The sequence below is a fragment of the Neovison vison genome, chromosome 10, assembly GCF_020171115.1.
Source record: "Neovison vison isolate M4711 chromosome 10, ASM_NN_V1, whole genome shotgun sequence".
Lineage (NCBI taxonomy): Eukaryota > Metazoa > Chordata > Mammalia > Carnivora > Mustelidae > Neogale > Neogale vison.
Genome location: NC_058100.1, coordinates 51,599,422 through 51,618,660, shown reverse-complemented (window position 1 = coordinate 51,618,660; position 19,239 = coordinate 51,599,422). Strand labels below are relative to the sequence as shown.

Sequence of the window (19,239 nt, the reverse complement as noted above, 5' to 3'; positions counted from 1 at the left end):
TGCTTGGATGATCTGTCCATTTCAGTGAGGGGAGTGTTAATAATAATAATAGTCCCCTACTATTATTGTATGATTGTTGATGTGTTTCTTTGATTTTGTTATTAATTGGTTTATATAGTTGTCTGCTCCCACGTTGGGGGCATAGATATTTAAAATTGTTAGATCTTCTTGTTGGACAGACCCTTTGAGTATGATATAGTGTCCTTCCTCATCTCTTATTATAGTCTTTGGCTTAAAATGTAATTGATATGATATAAGGATTGCCACTCCTGCTTTCTTCTGCTGTCCATTAGCATGGTAAGTTCTTTTCCACCCCCTCACTTTAAATCTGGAAATGTCTTCGGGCTTAAAATGAGTTTCTTGGAGGCAACATATAGATGGGTTTTGTTTTTTTATCCATTCTGATACCCTGTGTCTTTTGATTAGGGCATTTAGCCCATTAACATTCAGGGTAACTATTGAGAGATATGAATTTAGTGCCATTGTATTGCCTGTAAGGTGACTGTTACTGTATATTGTTTCTGTTCCTTTCTGATCTACCACTTGGCTCTCTCTTTGCTTAGAGGACCCCTTTCAATATTTCCTGTAGAGCTGGTTTGGTGTTTGCAAATTCTTTCAGTTTTTGTTTGTCCTGGAAGCTTTTAATCTCTCCTTCTATTTTCAATGATAGCCTAGCTGGATATAGTATTCTTGGCTGCATGTTTTTCTCGTTTAGTGCTCTGAAAATCTCATGCCAGCTCTTTCTGGCCTGCCAGGTCTCTGTGGATAAGTCAGCTGCCAATCTAATATTTTTACCATTGTATGTTACAGACTTCTTTTCCCGGGCTGCTTTCAGGATTTTCTCTTTGTCACTAAGACTTGTAAATATTACTATTCGGTGACGTGGTGTGGGCCTATTCTTATTGATTTTGAGGGGCGTTCTCTGAACCTCCTGAATTTTGATGCTCGTTCCCTTTGCCAAATTGGGGAAATTCTCCCCAATAATTCTCTCCAGTATACCTTCTGCTCCCCTCTCTCTTTCTTCTTCTTCTGGAATCCCAATTATTCTAATGTTGTTTCGTCTTATGGTGTCACTTACCTCTCGAATTCTCCCCTCGTGGTCCAGTAGCTATTTGTCCCTCTTTTGCTCAGCTTCTTTATTCTCTGTCATTTGGTCTTCTATATCGCTAATTCTTTCTTCTGCCTCATTTATCCTAGCAGTGAGAGCCTCCATTTTTTATTGTACCTCATTAATAGCTTTTTTTATTTCAACTTGGTTAGATTTTAGTTCTTTTATTTCTCCAGAAAGGGCTTTTATATCTCCCAAGAGGGTTTCTCAAATATCTTCCATGCCTTTTTCGAGCCCGGCTAGAACCTTGAGAATTGTCATTCTGAATTCTAGATCTGACATATTACCAATGTCTGTATTGATTAGGTCCCTAGCCTTCGGTACTGCCTCTTGTTCTTTTTTTTGTGGTGAATTTTTCCGCCTTGTCATTTTGTCCAGATAAGAGTATATGAAGGAGCAAGTAAAATACTAAAAGGGTGGAAACAACCCCAGGAAAATATGCTTTAACCAAATCAGAAGAGATCCCAAATCGTGAGGGGGCAGAAAGGGGATAAAAAGAGGTTCAAAAAAAAGAAAGGAAAAAAAAAAAGGAATTTAAAAAAAAGAAAATGAATAAAGAAAAGTATGAAAAAGAAAATATATATATATTAGATAAACTAGTTAAAAACGTTAAAAATGAAAAGGGTAAAAGTTAAAAATTAAAAAAATTTTTTAAAAATTTAAAAATTTAGCAAAAGAAGAGAAAAAAAATGAAAAAAAAATTACTTTAACTGCAAGACTAAAAAATCACAGGGAGAAAGCCATGAGTTCCGTGCTTTGCTTTCTCCTTCTCTGGAATTCTGCTGCTCTCCTTGGTATTGAAACCGCACTTCTTGGTAGGTGAACTTGGTCTTGGCTGGATTTCTTGTTGATCTTCTGGGGGAGGGGCCTGGTGTAGTGATTCTCAAGTGTCTTTTCCAGGCGGAATTGCACCGCTCTTACCAGGGGCCGGGCTGAGTAATCCGCTGGGGTTTGCTTTCAGGAGCTTTTGTTCCCTGAGCGCTTTCTGTAGCGTTCCGGAGGACGGGAATACACATGGCGGCCTCCTGGTCTCTGGCCCGGAGGAGCCGAAAGCCTGGGGCCCCACTCCTCAGTGCGCCCTCAGAGAACAGCGCCCAGTAACTCCCGTCTGCCTGACCTCCGGCCGCGCTCCGAGCTCACCGAGCCTGCGACCGGTTCAAGGTAACCCCGAGCTGCGAGCTCACTGTCCGCTCTGTCTCTGCAGCTGGCTTTCCCGTTCCAATACCCGCAAGCTCTGCGACACTCAGACACCCCTGAACCTTCTGCGACCCTGCGGGACCTGAGGTCACGCCGACCCCGTGTGGGCTTCGCCCCGGTTTAGCCTCTGGAGCGATGTCCCTCAGCGGAACAGACTTTTAAAAGGCCCGATTTTGTGCTCCGTTGCTCCGCCGCTTGCCGGGAGCAGCCCCTCCCCCCGGGGTCTATCTTCCCGTCGCTTTGGATTCACTTCTCTGCCAGTCCTACCTTTCAGAAAGTGGTTGTTTTTCTGTTTCTAGAATTGCTGTTCTTCTCTTCGATCTGCCGATGGATTTGCAGGTGTTTGCACTCTTTAGATAAGCTCTCTAGCTGATGATCTGCTAGCTGAAGTAGTCTCAGCCTGCTGCTTCTCCGCCATCTTGACTCCTCCCCCTCTTTTAGGATTTTTATGGTTTCCTATCTCACATTTAAGTTCTTACCTTCTTTGTCAAAGATTAATTGACCATTTAACTGTGGGTTTATTTCTGGGCTTTCTGTTCTGTTCCATTGATCTGTGTGTCTGTTTTTGTGTTGATACCATACTTTTGATTACTACAGCTTTGTAATATAACTTGAAATCTGGAATTGTGATACCTCTCGTTTTGTTTTTCATTTTCAAGATTGCTTTGGCTACTCAGGGTCTTTGGTTGTTCCATACAAATTTTAGGATGTTCTAGTTCTGTAAAAAGGTTTTGGTATTTTGATAGAGATTACATTTAATCTGTAGATTGCTTTGTATAGTATCGACATTTTAACAATATTTGTTCTAGTCGATGAGCGTGGAATGTCTTTCCATTTCTTTATGTGATCTTCAATTTCTTTCATCAGTGTTTTATATTTTTCAGAGTATAGGCTCTTCGCTTCTTTAATTAAGTTTATTCATAGGTATTTTATTACTTTTAGTGCAATTATAATTGGGATTGTCTTCTTCTCTCTGCTTCTTTCCTTCTTTCTTTTTCTTTTTTGAGAGAAAGAGGGGAGGGACATAGCGAGAAAGAATCTTAAGTAGGCTCCACACCCAGTGTAGAGTCTGAGATGGGGCTCAATTTCATGACCATGAGATCATGACCTGAGCCAAAATCAAGAATCAGATGCATAACCCACTGAGCCACCCAGGTGCCCCAGTGGAATCATTTTCTTGATTTCTCTTTCTGCTGTGTTATTATTAGTGTATAGAAATGCATAGATTTCTGTACATTGATTTTGTATCCTGTAACCTTACTGAATTCATTTATCAGTTCTGCCAGTTTTTGGTGGAATTTTTAGGGTTTTCTATGTAGAGTATCCTGTCATCTGAAAATAGTGACAGTTTGACTTCTTCCGTACCAATTTCAATACCTTTTATTTCTTTTTGTTGTCTGATTGCTGTGACTAGGACTTCCAGTACTCTGTTGAACGAAAATGGCAAGAGCTGGTACCCTTTTGTCTTGTTTTTGACCTGAGGGGAAAACCAGTTTTTCCCCACTGAGTATGGTGTTAGCTGTGGGTTTTTCATGTAAGGCCTTTATTATGTTGAGAAATGTTTCCTACTGTGTTGAGGGTTTTTATCCTGAATGGATGCTATACTTTATCAGTTGCTTTTTCTGCATCTATTAAAATGATCATATGGTTTTTATCCTTTCTTTTGTTGATGTGATGTATCATATTGATTAGTGAATATTGAATCATCCTTGCAATACTGGGAACAAATCCCACTTGATAATGATGAATGATGCTTTGACTATATGTTGGATTTAGATTTGGTTTCTAATATATTTGTTGTTTGTATGATCTGTCCATTGATGTAAGTGGGATGTTGAAGTCTCCTACTATTACTGTATTACTATCAGTTAGTTCCTTTATGGTTTTTTTTTTTAAGATTTTTATTTATTTATTTATTTATTTGACAGATCACAAGTAGGCAGAGAGGCAAGCAGAGAGAGAGAGAGAGGAGGAAGCAGGCTCCCTGCTGAGCAGAGAGCCCGATGCGGGGCTCGATCCCAGGACCTTGGGATCATGACCTGAGCCAAAGGCAGAGGCTTTAACCCACTGAGCCACCCAGGTGCCCCGTTCCTTTATGTTATTAATTGTTTTATGTATTTGGGTACTCCCATGTTGGGTGCATAAATATTTACAATTATTGTATCTTCTTTTTGGATTGTCCCTTTATTATTATTTTTTTTAAGATTTTATTTATTTATTTGACAGAAATCACAAGTAGGCAGAGAGGCAGGCAGAGAGAGAGAGGAGGAAGCAGGCTCCCTGCTGAGCAGAGAGCCTGATGCGGGACTCGATCCCAGGATCCTGAGATCATAACCTGAGCCAAAGACAGCGGCTTAACCCACTGAGCCACCCAGGCACCCTGTCCCCTTTATTATTATGTAGTATTCTTTGTCTCTTGTTACAGTTTTTATTTTAAATTCTGTTTTGTTCAATACAAATATTGCTACACCAGCTTTCTTTTGACATCTGTTAACAAGATAAATGGTTCTACATTGCCTCAGTTTCAGTTGGCATGTGTCTTTAGGTCTGAAATGAGTCTTGTAGGCAGCATATAGATCTCATTTTTTTAACGATTCCATCACCCTATTTCATTTGATTGGAGAACTTAGTCCATTTACATTGAAAGTGATTATTGATAGATTTTGTATTTATTGCCATTTTAGTACTTGTTTTTTAGTTGTTTTGTACTTCTCTGGTCCTTCTCTTGCTCTTTTTCATAATTTATATTATGAATATATAATGATATATAGTGATATATTTGGATTCCTTTCTCTTTATTCTTTGCATATCTATTAGTGGTTTTTGATTTGTGGTCATCATTAGATTTATATAAACGTCTTCTGCATATAGCAGTCTATATTAAATTGATGGTCATTTAAGTTTGAACCCATTCTTTACTCCTCTCTCTCCACTATTTTAGCTATAGTGTCATATTTTATGTTTTTTTATTTTGTGAATCTCTTGACTGATTTTTAAAGAGATATATAGATAGTTAGATAGACTTTATTTATTTATTTGACAGAGAGAGAGATCACAAGTAGGCAGAGCAGCAGGCAGAGATAGAGGGGAAAGCAGGCTCCCTGCTCAGCAGAGAGCCTGATGCGGGACTCAGTCCCAGGACCCTGAGACCATGACCTGGGCCTAAAGCAGAGGCTTAACCCACTGAGCGCCCCCTCGGTGCCCCTAAAGATATACTTATATTTTTAAAGATATGCTTTTTTTTTTTTTTTTAAAGATTTTATTTATTTATTTGACAGACAGAGATTACAAATAGGCAGAGAGGCAGGCAGAGAGAGAGAGAGGAGGAAGCAGGCTCCCTGCTGAGCAGAGAGCCCGATGCGGGGCTCGATCCCAGGACCCTGGGATCATGACCTGAGCCGAAGGCAGAGGTTTTAACTCACTGAGCCACCTAGGCGCCCCAAAGATATGCTTTTTTTAAAAAAGATTTTATTTATTTATTTGAGATCACAAGTAGGCAAGAGGCAGACAGAGAGAGGAAGAAGTAGGCTCCCTGCTGAGCAGAGAGCCCGATGCGGGGCTCGATCCCAGGACCCTGGGATCATGACCAGAGCGAAGGCAGAGGTTTTAACCCACTGAGCTACCCAGGCGCCCCTTAAAGATATGCTTTTATTCTTTTGGTGTTTCCTACATCTCTTACTCTTATTTACAGTCCGTTCTTCTCAAGAGTCCCCTTTAACATCTCTTGTAAGGCTGGCTCAGTGGTCATGAACTCCTTCAGCTTTTGTTTGTCTGAGAAACTCTATCTGACCTTCTGTTTTGAATGATAGCCTTGCTGAATAGAGTATTCATGGGATAGGGATTCATGGGATTCAAAGGGGAAAAAGATTTTTTTTTTTCCTTTTTTTGAATATGTCCTAGAGAAGTCCCTTAGCAATCCCTGCCCCTCTAGGACATGATCTGAAATGAGTAAACTACTCTCCCTCCCCACTGTCCCGGGCATTTTTCAAATTGCTGCTTCTTTGCTGAATGTCTGTGGGCTCTTTATCAGGTTGGCTCTTTATGGGCAGGGTCTGAACTTCCTGTTGCCCTCCAGGCTTTCCCAGAACTGAGCCTCCTGATTTTCAAAATGCCAGGCTTTAAGCCCCACTGGTTCTAAAACTCATGAAATTCAGCCCCCCTCTCCCTTTCAAAGCCAGATGTTATAGTTATCTCTTTTCCCTGTGTGAGCTCCCAGGTAGGAGAATGTTTCTCTCCCATTTCCACTCCAGTGCTCCCTCCCCATGTCCAACGAGGATGCTGATTTGCTCTCCACCACATTTCTGCCCTTCCTACCCTCTTCAGTGTGGCCTCTTCTCTACCTTTTTTTTTTTTTTAAGATTTTATTTATTTATTTGACAGACAGAGATCACAAATAGGCAGAGAGGCAGTCAGAGAGAGAGGAAAGGAAGCAGGCTCCCTGCTGGGCAAACAGCCCGATGTGGGGCCTGATCCCAGGACCCTGGGATCATGACCTGAGCCGAAGGCAGAGGCTTTAACACACTGAGCCACCCAGGTGCCCCATCTTCTCTACCTTTTGTTGTGGAGTTTGTTCTGCCAGTCTCCGGGTTGTGTTCTGGGTTATTTGTGATGACGTAAGTGTTCTCTAACTGTATCCATGGGATAAGGTAAGCTTAGGGTCCTCTTAATCCACCACCTTCTCAGCCCTGGAAAATTTTTTCTCTTAACTCTTTTATTCTTTCTTTTCTTTCAGAGGCGAGGTCCTTCCTTTGGAACTTACTATGTTTTTACCAGCTTTATTCAGATATAATTGACAAGAACTCTTTAACTTTAAGGTGTACAATGCGTATCACTGATTTCATGTACATGTATAGTGAACTACGACTGTATGAATGGTTAATGCTTTCATGACCTCACAGTTACTTTTATGTGTGTGTGTGTAATAAGAATACTTAAGACCTACTCTCTCTAGTAAATCTCAAGGATACAATCTAGCATTGTTATAATCACATTGTACATTATTAGATCCCCACATCATCTTTTAACTGAAGGTTTATAGTCTTTTACCAACATCTCTTCATTTCCCCCACCCCTGGGTCTTGGTAAATACCAATCTACTCTGTTACTATGAGTTCAGCTTTTTCAGATTTCACATATAGTGAGATCATAAAGTATTTCTTTCTCTATCTGATTTATTTCAGTAAGTATAATGCCGTTAAGGTTCATTCACGTTGTCACAAATTGCAAGGTTTCCCTCTTTTTCATGGCTGAATGATATTCTATCACATATATACCACCTTTTTTTTTCAATTTTTCTTTTTTGAGTATAGTTGATACACAATGTTATTTTTTTTAGGTGTACAACTTAGTCATCTTGACAAATTTCTACATTATGCCACAAGTATAGCTACCATCTGTCCCATTACATCAGTATTACAGTATCACTGATTGTATTTCTTACGCTGTGACTTTTATTCCCATGATTTACTTATTCCCTAACTGGAGGACTATTATCTCCCTTTCTGCTTCAACCATCCTCCCTTCCCTCTGGCAAACATCAGTTTTTCTCGGTATTTATGGGTCTAACTCTGCTTTTTGGTTTGTTTATTCATTGGTGGGGTTTTTTAAAAATTTTTTAGATTCCACTTCAGTGGAATCATATAGTATTTGTCTTTCTCAATCTGACTTATTTCACTTAGCTTAATACCCTCTAGGTCCATTCTTGTTGTCTTAAATGGTACAATCTTATCCTTTTTATGGCTGCATAATGTTCCATTGTGCGAGAATATATATAAATACCACATTTTCCTTATCCATTCATCTGTTGATGGACGCTTAGGTTGCTTCCATATCTTGGCTATTCTAAGTAATGCTGCAATAAGTGTAAGGGTGCATGTATCTTTTCAGATTAGTGTTTTAATATTCCTTAGGGAAATACCCAGTAGGGGAATTCCAAGAAAGTGAATGATGACCCAAGAATGGCCTGAGGGAAGTTAGTGAGAGAGCGTGATTTAAAATAACTATTCTAGGGCTTAAGTGATCTGAAGAGTCCATAGTAGAATATGGCCCCAGTTGGACAGTCTTTTTCATTTCATGGGCATTTGGTTCTACTTTTTATAGATTTCCCTGATTGTTATTTTCCAACTCTCCTTTTGAAATTTGTCATATTTTGTCAGTTTTTAAGTTACTTCATATTTTTTCATTGTTTTTTTTTTAATAGTGTCCTAGTCTTGTTTTGGAGATACAAAATCAGATCGCAGCTCTTTAAGAATATTGGTTATAATTGGGCATATTTTTATTTAAGGGAGAGAAGATTTTTTCAGTTCAGTTTTGTATTGTTGTTTCTGTTATTTTGTTTTAGTTCTTCTGTTTCCTAACAATTTCTTTCTGTGTTGTAATTTTGTTCTGTCATGGTACATCTCTAATGTCTAATGGTCCTTGGTTATCTCTCCACACTGCAAGTTTTTTGGAAGCACTGGAGTCAGGGCTTATAGACTGATATATTTTACTCCAATGAGAAGGCACTAGTCTGCCCTTTCACAAGGGGATCCCCCAGATGAAAATGAATATATTAGGGTTTTTCTCTTGTATTGGTAAGTTTTTCTAGAGTAATCTTTGAATCTTCCATCAGCTTTCTAGAGCCACGCTGGGAAAGGAGACTTGGAAGGTCTTACCATTTATGATGTCTTTTACTTAATCCCTCTCTTTTCATAAATCTCACTCTCAACTGTGACTGATGCTTCTGGTTCCAGGTCCTCCATGGTTCAGCCTCACCTAAGATTAACTTCATTTTTTGGAATGAGGAAGCACAGAAGTCTGATTGTGGGTATTAAAGAAATCTTAAAGGTCTTAATCAAACCCCTTAAAAATTTTCAGCCAGGCTTCTTTTTTTGCACTACTGCCCGATACCCATCTTCCAAGATGATCAGTACCTTCCATTCTTAGGTCTTTCTGGGGTCCCACAGCACTAGAGGGCTTACTTGTGTTATCGGTAGACTGTCTGCCCATTTCAGGCTTAGCTTTAGCATTGTCTGGCCTGCTAAATCATCTATCCTCTTGTGTACCTTATTTCCACTTCGAAAATTTTATTGACATCTCTTACTATCTTTTGTTACCTCTGCTCCCATTTTATTTATCCTTGGGTTTGACTTTTATTCTTTGTTCTAATTTTAATAATGCTTTAAAGGATAGAAGAGAGAACATACCTGTTCAATCTATTGCATTTAAATAGAAGTCTCCGAATAGTTTTTTAATCCTCATCTGGAATTGTCTTCATAGCCTATATACTGATGACATGGTATATACCCTTTCATTTTTTGCTCCTGGTGACTTGAAATGATAGTTCTGACCTGTCAAAGAGGAGATTTGCTATTGCTGGCCTAACACTGAGAAATCCTAGGCAAGAGGTTTAGGAAAAAACATACATTGATACGATGGGAGCATTTTATAAATGCATCAGGAAACAAACTGACTAATAAAAATTCATGTGTGTGCTGCCTACCTGTGGTAAGTGGGTGTAACTGACAGAACTGTAAATATAAATTGTCCTAATTGGGGTAATACTGACTATAGTATTATAATTATTTAATGGTTTGAGGGAAGACTTCTTGGATATATTCACATAATGTTTGAGGAACATAGTTCTTAATGAATCCAATGTTGATGATAACATTCTTTAAGGCTTAGAGTTAAATAATACTGAAAAGTAGATCTAGTAAAAACAGTGAGGGAAGAAGCCTTCAAATAAATCTAAAGATCTCACGTCTGTGCATTATCCCATTAAATTACCTTGAATAACAGTGATGTCCAATAGCATGGCTATAGACCTATGTCCCTCCCACCATAATTCTGAATTGTGGATATATATCTAGGACGGATTGATCAGATCAGGCCATTTCAAGAAAGTGAATAATAACCCAAGAATGGCCTGAGGGAAGTTAGTGGGTGAGCATGATTTAAAATAATGCTAATCTAGGGCTTAGGGAACTGAACAGTTCACAGTAGCCCATTTTGGAAACTAAGAATAATGCTAGTACTTGTCCAATTTCTCCAATTTTCTTGGGATTATATAAGGCCTCTCATTGTTCTTTAAACTGAATTATGATATTCTATATTTTGGGGGCTGAATATAGGCTAGAAGCAAGCCTAGGGAGTAATAGGGCTGAATATAGGCTGAATCAAGTCTAGGGAGCAATTGGTTTTCTTCCCATTGCAGAAGAAGCAACTAATGAGAAATGTCTTTATTTTGATGGGATGTTGGTTACATGGTTATATCCATTTGTTAAAACTCATCAACCTTTTCACATAACATGTATACATTTTATTGCATGTAAATTATACCTCCCATCAGGTATATGGGTATCTTGTGGACTTCTAAGGATTTTCTCCTACTGAAATTATTTCACGTAGCATAGTGATGAAAAAAGCTAGTAAAAGTTATGCCTCTAATAAGCCATCTGACACAGATTTCTGTGACCTCTCTTAAGCTTTAATTCTCTGATCTGGATAATTGAGGTTTTAACAGTACCTGCTTCAGAGAGGTGTAAGGATTAAAATTTTTAAATGTGTGTAAAATACTCAGCATAATACCTGGCACATAGTAGATCCTCATTATCTAGTGGCTGCAAATTATTATCAATGTAAGTTACTGTTTACAATATCATTTCTCCTTTGATTTTTCTTTTTATAATATTTTCAGAAAACCCATACAGACAGCTGCCCTGTAACTGTCACGGAAGCATGCCCGGAAAGACAGCGATAGAACTTGGACCTCTATGGTATGTGCTTAAGCCTAATAATATACAGATGGTCCCCAACTTGGGGTTTTTCAACTTCATAGTGGTGCAGAGGCAATACACATTTGATAGAAAATGTATTTCAAATTGTAAATTTTGATCTTTTCCAAACTAGCAAAATGTAATAGTCTTCTCTCATATTGGGCAGTAACAGCAAGCCAGTCACACAATCATGAGGGTCAACGACCAGAACACTTAGAACCTTTGTTTTTCACTTTCAGCATAATATTCAATAAATTACATGAACTAGTCAATACTTTATAATAAAATAGGCTTTGTGCTAGATGATTTTGCCCACTGTTGGCTAAGGGAAGTGCTTTCTGAGCATGTGTAAGGTAGATTAGGCTAGGCTATGATGTTCAGTAAGTTAGTCTATTAAATGCATTTTTTAAAAACAATTTTATTTATTTGAGAGAGAGCACAAGCAGCAGGGGTGGGGGGCAGAGGGAGAGGGAGAAGCAGACCCTCCTCTGAGCAGGGGGCCCAGTGTGTGTATGTGTGCTTCCGCATCATTAGTAGCTAGCCGTTGTGTTTTTAGTGACTTAAAGTTGAATTGTCTTTAATCAGAATCCTTACTTTTCGTTGTCACTAGAGATTCTGATAGAAATTTTGAGATTCCTAACAATATTGTGACAAGAATCATGGCAGATTTCTATCTTGCTTATAAGGTCAAGGTTTAGTCATCTGCTAAACCTAAAATTTAACTCAAATGGTAAATGTTTGTGCTGGTGCCCATTATTTTATTGTCATCTCATGCACATATTCTTAAACCAAGCATGACTTCGCTAGCCTCTCCTTTAGTGCTCTCTTGCCTACAGCACTTGCTATAGGTTGTTCTTCCTCTCGCTGATCTGAGGACCGGGGAAATTAGGAGTAACAAGTAGCTGGATCCAGAAGGAAGATCGAGCCCAACATCCTCATTTTATGGAGAAGTTTATGGCAGGGATTTTTGTTGGTGTTTTTAAGATTTTATTTATTTATTTGACAGAGCAAGACAAAGGGAGGGAGGGAACACAAGCAGGGGGGATGGGACAGGGAGAAACAGACTTCACGCTGAGCAGGGAACCCAACGCGGGGCTTGATCCCAGGATGTTTAACTACTGAGCCACCCAGGCACCCCAGTGGCAGTGTTTTTAAGTGCTGGCTGAAAGTGAACCCCCAAAATTAGTAGTACTACAGGCAGGGCCAGAACTCAGATTTCTTGATTCCAGCCCTGAGTTATAAACCATGTCGTAGGATTTCCTCATTCAAAACCATTGTTCATGTCTTTGCTCTTATGCAGTCTCTTCCCCTTTCTCCAGCTCCGATTCAGTTGTGTTCTTTGAAGTCTCTCTTAATGCTTTAACCCAAGATTCTCAATTCCATTTTAGTAAATCTTACATTGATAATTTGACACTTTAAAATGATATATCCTTTCATATATATTTGCTACCCTAATGATAATAACTTTCATTCATTGAGGATATACCTCAGACTAAGGATTTTATGTGTGTCATCTCATTAGTTCCTGAAACAAGTCTGAGAAGTTTTATTTCCTATTTTATAATGAGGAATAAGAGACTCAAAAGCACTAATTAAAAAAAAAATTAAAAAAAAAAAAAAAGCACTAATTACTCCAGCTCCGTAGGTAGTAAGTGGTGGAGCCAGCATGAAAATCTAGGTTTTATCCGACTTGGAATTTACATTCTGTCTGTTATACCTGTGATTCTCAAATGGGAAGCAAATCAGACTTACCCTTGTGCCATGTTTTTTTTTTTTTAAGATTTTGTTTATTTATTTGACAGACAGAGATCACAAGTAGTCAGAGAGGCAGGCAGAGAGGAGGAAGCAGGCTCCCTGCTGAGCAGAGAGCCCGATGTGGGGCTCGATCCCAGGACCCTGGGATCATGACCTGAGCCGAAAGCAGAGGCTTTAACCCACTGAGCCACCCAGGCGCCCTCCTTGTGCCATGTTTTTAATGAATCACCATTACAACATCTGATTCTCCTCCTATATCTCCTCCTGCCCACTCCACCCTACATATACACATTGGATTAAGATTTTACTGACAGGAATATGCATTGTGAAAACTTCTGTATCACACTATGTGTCTGTCTAGATTTATAGGCTGTTACAGGGCAAACTCTATTTTCTACTTTGGTATCCCCTCCGTGTCCCCATGTACCACAGGGCTCTATACCTCACACCTTACATGAGGGTTCAATAAATTCTTTGGTGATTTACTTTGAATGAAACTCCCATGACTAATCCCATTAGAGAACAAACATGATAAAAGGAGTGGGAAAAATAGAAAATAATTTTAAATTAAATCATAAAATTTTTTTAATTTCACCATTTTCTCCATCCTGTAACTAATAATATATCTCATAGTTAAATTATACTTTTTTAATAGACATTTTTCATACCCATTTCTCCATATTTTTTCTTTTTTTCAGGTCAAGTTCCCTTTTCAATACTGGATTCCTCAAAAGAATGCTCTTTGAATCTTTTCACCATGGTTTAGATGACATTCAAACCCTAATAAAGACATTAATCTTTGAATCAGAGTGTACTCCTCAAAGTCAGTTTTCAGTTCATGCACCTTCAAATCTCAACAAGCAAGGTGACTAATTTGTATTCAGGGCCTGAAATGAATAATAGTTTTATTAAGATACAAATATATATTTTTCCCTAATTTTAGTAGATTAAAAAAACTAAAAGTCTGTTGTGATTTTATTACCCTCTATCTTGTTTCTAGAAAGAGGAACCTTAGGTAATTGAGATTAGTGTGGCCAGAAATTTACATCATAGCCATTGAGACACGAAGGTTGTTTATACTTATTACTCATTGAGGCTATTTTGTCCTTTATTTTCTCTTTAAATAGGCTTTTGTAGTTTTATCAGGCTGTTGATACAAGAGTGGGACTGCCTATTAGACATTCTAGTATTCTCTTAAGTCATTAGAAGTAGCAATTACTGTTACACAGTTAAAAAATCTAATTCTTACAGTCTGTTTTTACCAAAGAATCTCATGTATTTCATAAAAGCAATGTGGATAGAACTTACTAAGCTTTTATTTAAACTTCGAATTGCTAATGTTAGTCTGTAAAATATTTTCCTTTCCCATTTGCTTTTAGAAGAATATGGTGTGTTTATTAAAACTACAGACGATACCACAACAGATAACTATATTGCACAAGGTAGGTATGTATGTATATGTGTGTGTATGTAAATATTTATCAGTGCAAAAATGCAGATAGTAAAAGGGCAGGAAGAGAACATACTGCTTTGGTGCTCTACTCTAAAATGCCTTTTCATTATACAGACAATACAGTTATAGTAAAACTTGTTGATCTGTCCTTTGCACTGTTCAGAATTTCTGTTAACATGCCCTTGTTCACATCTCTAATATGTAGTTTTCCCCTTGAAGGAACTGTAAGACTTTGAAGAACCATGTGAACCAAACTAAGACCAAATTATATTTGATTATTATCAAGATTTTTATTCTAATTCTTTTAAATTTTCTCATGAGCATGATTTTTTTTAAAGATTTTAATTATTTGAGAGAATGAGCAGAGGGAGCAAGCAGCAGACTCACTGCTGAGCAGGAAGCCTGATGCAGGGCTCAGTCCCAGGGCCTGAAGATGACGACCTGAGCCAAAAGCAGACACTTAACTGACGGGGCCCAAGCACCCCTCGACATATGGTTTATAAGAATTCCATTCATTAACTAGAAGACCTTGTTCCTTAGCTGTAAGAATATACTATATGGCCCTTCTCACAATTTGAGATATGTGCACTTCAAAATATGGTTGTATTAGGCATTGCAGATTCCTTTCCCAAAAGGATTTTAAGATTTATAATGTCAGTGCTATAAAGTCTAAGGTTTAGTTTTGCTTTTTAAAAAGACAACTTAGGGGCTTCTGGGTGGTGCAGTGAGTCAAGCATTGACTCTTGGTGTCAGCTCAGGTTATGATTTCAGGGTCCTGAGATCAAGCCCCGTGTCAGGCTCCATCCATGCTCAGCGGGAAGTCTGCTGGAGATGCTCTCTCAGCCCCTCACGCTGCTTTCTCCCCAATAAATCTTTATACACACACGCACACATACATATGTATATATGTATGTATATATACACATATATATATAGAAAGAGTTTAATAACTTGAGTTTAATAACTATATATGCTCTTCCCACCAGTCACTTTCAGTTGGCATCTTCAACTGGTTTTCTAAAAATGGTCTCTTCTACTTAATTTCTCTGTCGGAGGTTAAAGGTATTATGGTACATTGCAAAAAGCATTAGATTTAAGAGCATCGTTGTACTTCTGTTCATTGTATAAATTCAGCCAAGCTACTCACCTTCAGCAGAGGGGTCTTAAATCTTTTTTAAAGAAAAGTAAAACGTAAGTTCTAAAAATATTTAAAGTCTCTGAGCCTTTTTTTATGTACAGATTAAGGGAATTAGACTCTCTATAGTTATTCTATAGCTCTAAAATTATTCTAAAACTGATTAACATTTAAACCTTTCATGATAGAAAATATCAGGCCAAAAATAGTCATTATAAAGGTATCGTATCTGATTTTGTGTACATATGTATGTTTCAGGAAAGAGAAAAGGTAATGAAACAATCACAACTTCAGCTAAAAGGCCAAAGACTGATGTCAGTTCTGAACATCCTCCCTTTTATTACAACATCCACAGACACAGCATTAAAGGAATGAATATGCCAAAGTAAGACAGCCAGTGGATGGCAAAATGTATATTTGCTATTTTAATGACATTGTGATTTAAGTAAGGTACAAAATCTCTCTTTTTTTTCCTTTCCTTGCTGCAGGTTAAAAAAGTTTTTGTGCTATCTTTCTCAAGCAGGCTTTCGAGTAAGCCGAACTCATTTTGACCCCATGGGTGTTCGTACAGACGCGCCTCTGATGCAGTTTAAATCGATCCTCTTAAAGTACAGCACCCCTACCTACACTGGAGGACAGTCGGAGGGCCATGTCCAGTCCACCTCCGAAGATACAGTAGCTGACAGGGTTGAAATGTCCGTGAATGACAAAGCAGAAGCAAGCAGTTGCAGAAGATGGTAAATGTAGAGAAGAGTTACTCAGATGTCTGTATAGATGGCCCAAGAGTTCTCTATACCAACTGTAGTTCTTTTTCTATTCTTTCAACTCAGTGGTGTAAAAATAAAAACAGTGCTGTTTTCATTCAGAAAATTAGCAGTTTCTAACTTAGCTAGTTTGGGAGCTATGCTTTCCAGGTTTTTCTTACTGTAAAGAAAACTGAAAATTTTAATGAAAACATTTCATATGAAGCCAAGTTTATGACTGAGATCACCCTACCATTTAGTAACTCAGAAAACTTCCACTTGCAAAGTGTTAGCAATTTTATGTCTGTTATGGAAGCCTTCCTTTACTGTTCTTAATCACATGTCTACTTAGGCTGATTCATATCTTTTTCTGTTTGTAGCTCACAAAATGAAGCCAGGAGCCTTTTACATATGAAATTACCCTGAACGGAACAATGTTTTTTCATGATCACTAATGCGATTTCACAATTACAAAGCTAAAATATGTTCCCAATTTTAAGAAATCATACTTCTTTCCACACTGATCTTTTTATCAGTAGCTTTTGAGAATCTAAATACTTGCCTGAGATAGAAATACATTTTTCTTCCAAGTTAAGGTCTAGAGGATCAAGTCAGTAAGATTTTGTCAAGTAAATTGAGACCATTGTTCTAATACAGTAATTCTTCGTAAGCACTGAAATTCTGAAGAGGAGAGGTTTTGCTGTAAATTAAATGGGGTGATCTCAAGTGCCTCAGTTAGCGCACGTACAATATTCATTTGCTTGGTTGTGCTACCTCTCGGAAGTAAAACTTGTCACCTTATGAACTTATGAAGTGAGGATTTTTTTGGTGGGGGGAGGGATAGATTTGTTTTCAGGTGTGTGTATGTGCTTCCTTTTTTTGTATAAGTAGCCCAGGCTAACATGACTATGAAAATTAGTGGAAACTCCATTAATAAATACTGTTCTTGCTTCATGTGAATGTAAGAGTTCTGATATAAAAGGATTTGGTATAAAGTTTAGATTTTTGTCTCAAGGACTTAATCTTAATTTACCCTGAAGTACTTCTGAGAGGAAGTAACTTCTTACAAGTATTACTGGCTTGGGGGGTGGAAGAGGGAGTTAGAACTGAAAGGTGCCCGGGTGCCTCATCAGTGAAGCCTTCAGCTCGGGTCTTGATCCCGGGTCCTGGAATCCAGCCACACATTGGGCTCAGCCAGGAGCCTGCTTCTCCCTCTCACACACCCCTCGCTCCCCGCTTATGCTTGCTCACTCTCAGATAAATGAAATCTTAAAAAAAAAACAAAACCACCCATAACACATATACAAAAATCCAGGGAGTGAGGTTAACATAGTATATTAGCAGAAATTAAAAAAAAAAATCTCCTTATTACAGCATAGTTACAGCTGGGTATTTTTTTTCTTTGCTCCCATTAACAGAATCATGTTTTACTAAAATAAAGGTATAGGTGAAGTGCAAGTTAGTTTCTCTAATGACCATAAAAAAACTAATTCTTGCCAGTTCAAACTATTACTCACAAATGAGCACAAAAATAAGTTGTTATTTTGGTTTATATAGTTAAAAAGTACTATAAATCCAGAATGTAAACCAGCACTTCGACCATCTGATTTACTACATATTAAACTGAGTATCAGTCTACGCTTGCTAAATGCTTATCAGCATAACATTTTGATCAGTGATAAAGCTGGGTTTTAGGCTAGGTGCCTAACGTGATACCAGAATATATTAATTACTGTTATTTAAAATATGTCTGTATTAATTTCACATGCACAGGGAAATTTTCCAAAGAAACTGCCGTGGAAAGTAGTTAAGAAGTCTGTTAAGGTAATGCATCAACCTAAAGAGGAAATAATTTTAAAATTCCAAATAATGCTACATTAGCACTTTGTTCCCTTCCATAACAACTGTAGTAGCCTGGGGCACACAAATGCTGACTGCATTGTAAAGTGAACATGAATTACATCCCTCCATTAAAATTTGATTAACACAAGAAAGCAGTTTTTCCTCTACCATCAGGAAACCAGTAGGCTGACTCTGCTAGTCACTTACATTACTATTAACCATACAGGAGAAGGAAAGAAATGGGTTTGGAGCCAGGGTGGTGGAATTGTGTTAAAACTCCATTTATCACTTGAGTTCAGTCAGATTCCGCTCTGAATGAATTCTGGTTTCTAGAAAGCAGAACTGGAGACCACTTTAGTAATCCTAAAGGCCTAGGAATTTCTTTCCTCTGTGCATAACTGCTCTGGTAAATGGTCATAAGTTACTTTGAAGAAAGCTAAGAGGAAGACAGATATTACATCCTTGTGGGGTTACGGCAGGGTGCTTCACCACGGTGCTCTGGGAATATGAATTAAATCAGGCCTGGAAATTGCTAAGGGATCATGACTAATATAATGGCTCCAGATGTCCAACAGATGAATGGGTAAAGGGGTGTGTGTGTGTGTGTGTGTGTGTGTGTGTGTGTGTGTGTAAAACCATAATGTGTGTATACACATAAACACACACACACACAATAGACTACTACTCAGCCATCAAAAAATGAAATCCTGCCATTTGCGATGACATGGATGGAACTAGAGGGGATTATACTAAGCAAAGTAAGGCAATCAGAGAAAGATAATGATCATATATCTCACTCATATGTGTAATTTAAAAAACAAAAGGATCATAGAGGAAGAGAAAAAACATGACAAAATTGGAAAAGGAGACAAACTGTTAAGAGACTAAATCATAGGAAACAAATAGGGCTGCTGGAGGGAGAAGTGGGTGTGGGCGATGGGGTAACTGGGTGATGATATTAAGGGCACGTGATGTAATGAACACTGGCTGTTATAAAAGACTGATGAATCACTGCACTCTACCTCTGAAACTAAGAATACATATTAATTGAATTTAAATTTTAAATAAATTTTAAAACATAGTAATAGAGGGGCTCAGATCAGACCTGTAGTTTTCAGTTATATAAATTAAATAGGACCACTCTGGCCCTTTGGCTCACATGATCAATTAGCCAAGGTCAAAAAAAATCACTGTCAGACTATACTGATCATCTGGTCAGTCTTTTACTGCCTATTATAGTAACTAAAATT

The 19,239-nt window shown here is 38.1% G+C and overlaps 1 protein-coding gene across 2 annotated transcripts in view; it reads left to right on the top strand.

The window, feature by feature from the left end:
- TRMT1L (tRNA methyltransferase 1 like) overlaps nt 1-17,101 on the top strand; it is a 45,320-nt gene extending 28,219 nt beyond the window's left edge. For both annotated transcript variants that reach the window (XM_044267293.1, XM_044267292.1), the window contains 5 exons: nt 10,983-11,061; nt 13,515-13,681; nt 14,196-14,258; nt 15,663-15,789; nt 15,893-17,101. In XM_044267293.1, the coding sequence (XP_044123228.1) occupies nt 10,983-11,061; nt 13,515-13,681; nt 14,196-14,258; nt 15,663-15,789; nt 15,893-16,145 (689 nt within the window). In that variant the 3' untranslated portion in view covers nt 16,146-17,101. The remainder of the gene's footprint in view (nt 1-10,982; nt 11,062-13,514; nt 13,682-14,195; nt 14,259-15,662; nt 15,790-15,892) is intronic.
- The last annotated feature ends 2,138 nt before the right edge of the window (nt 17,102-19,239 follow it).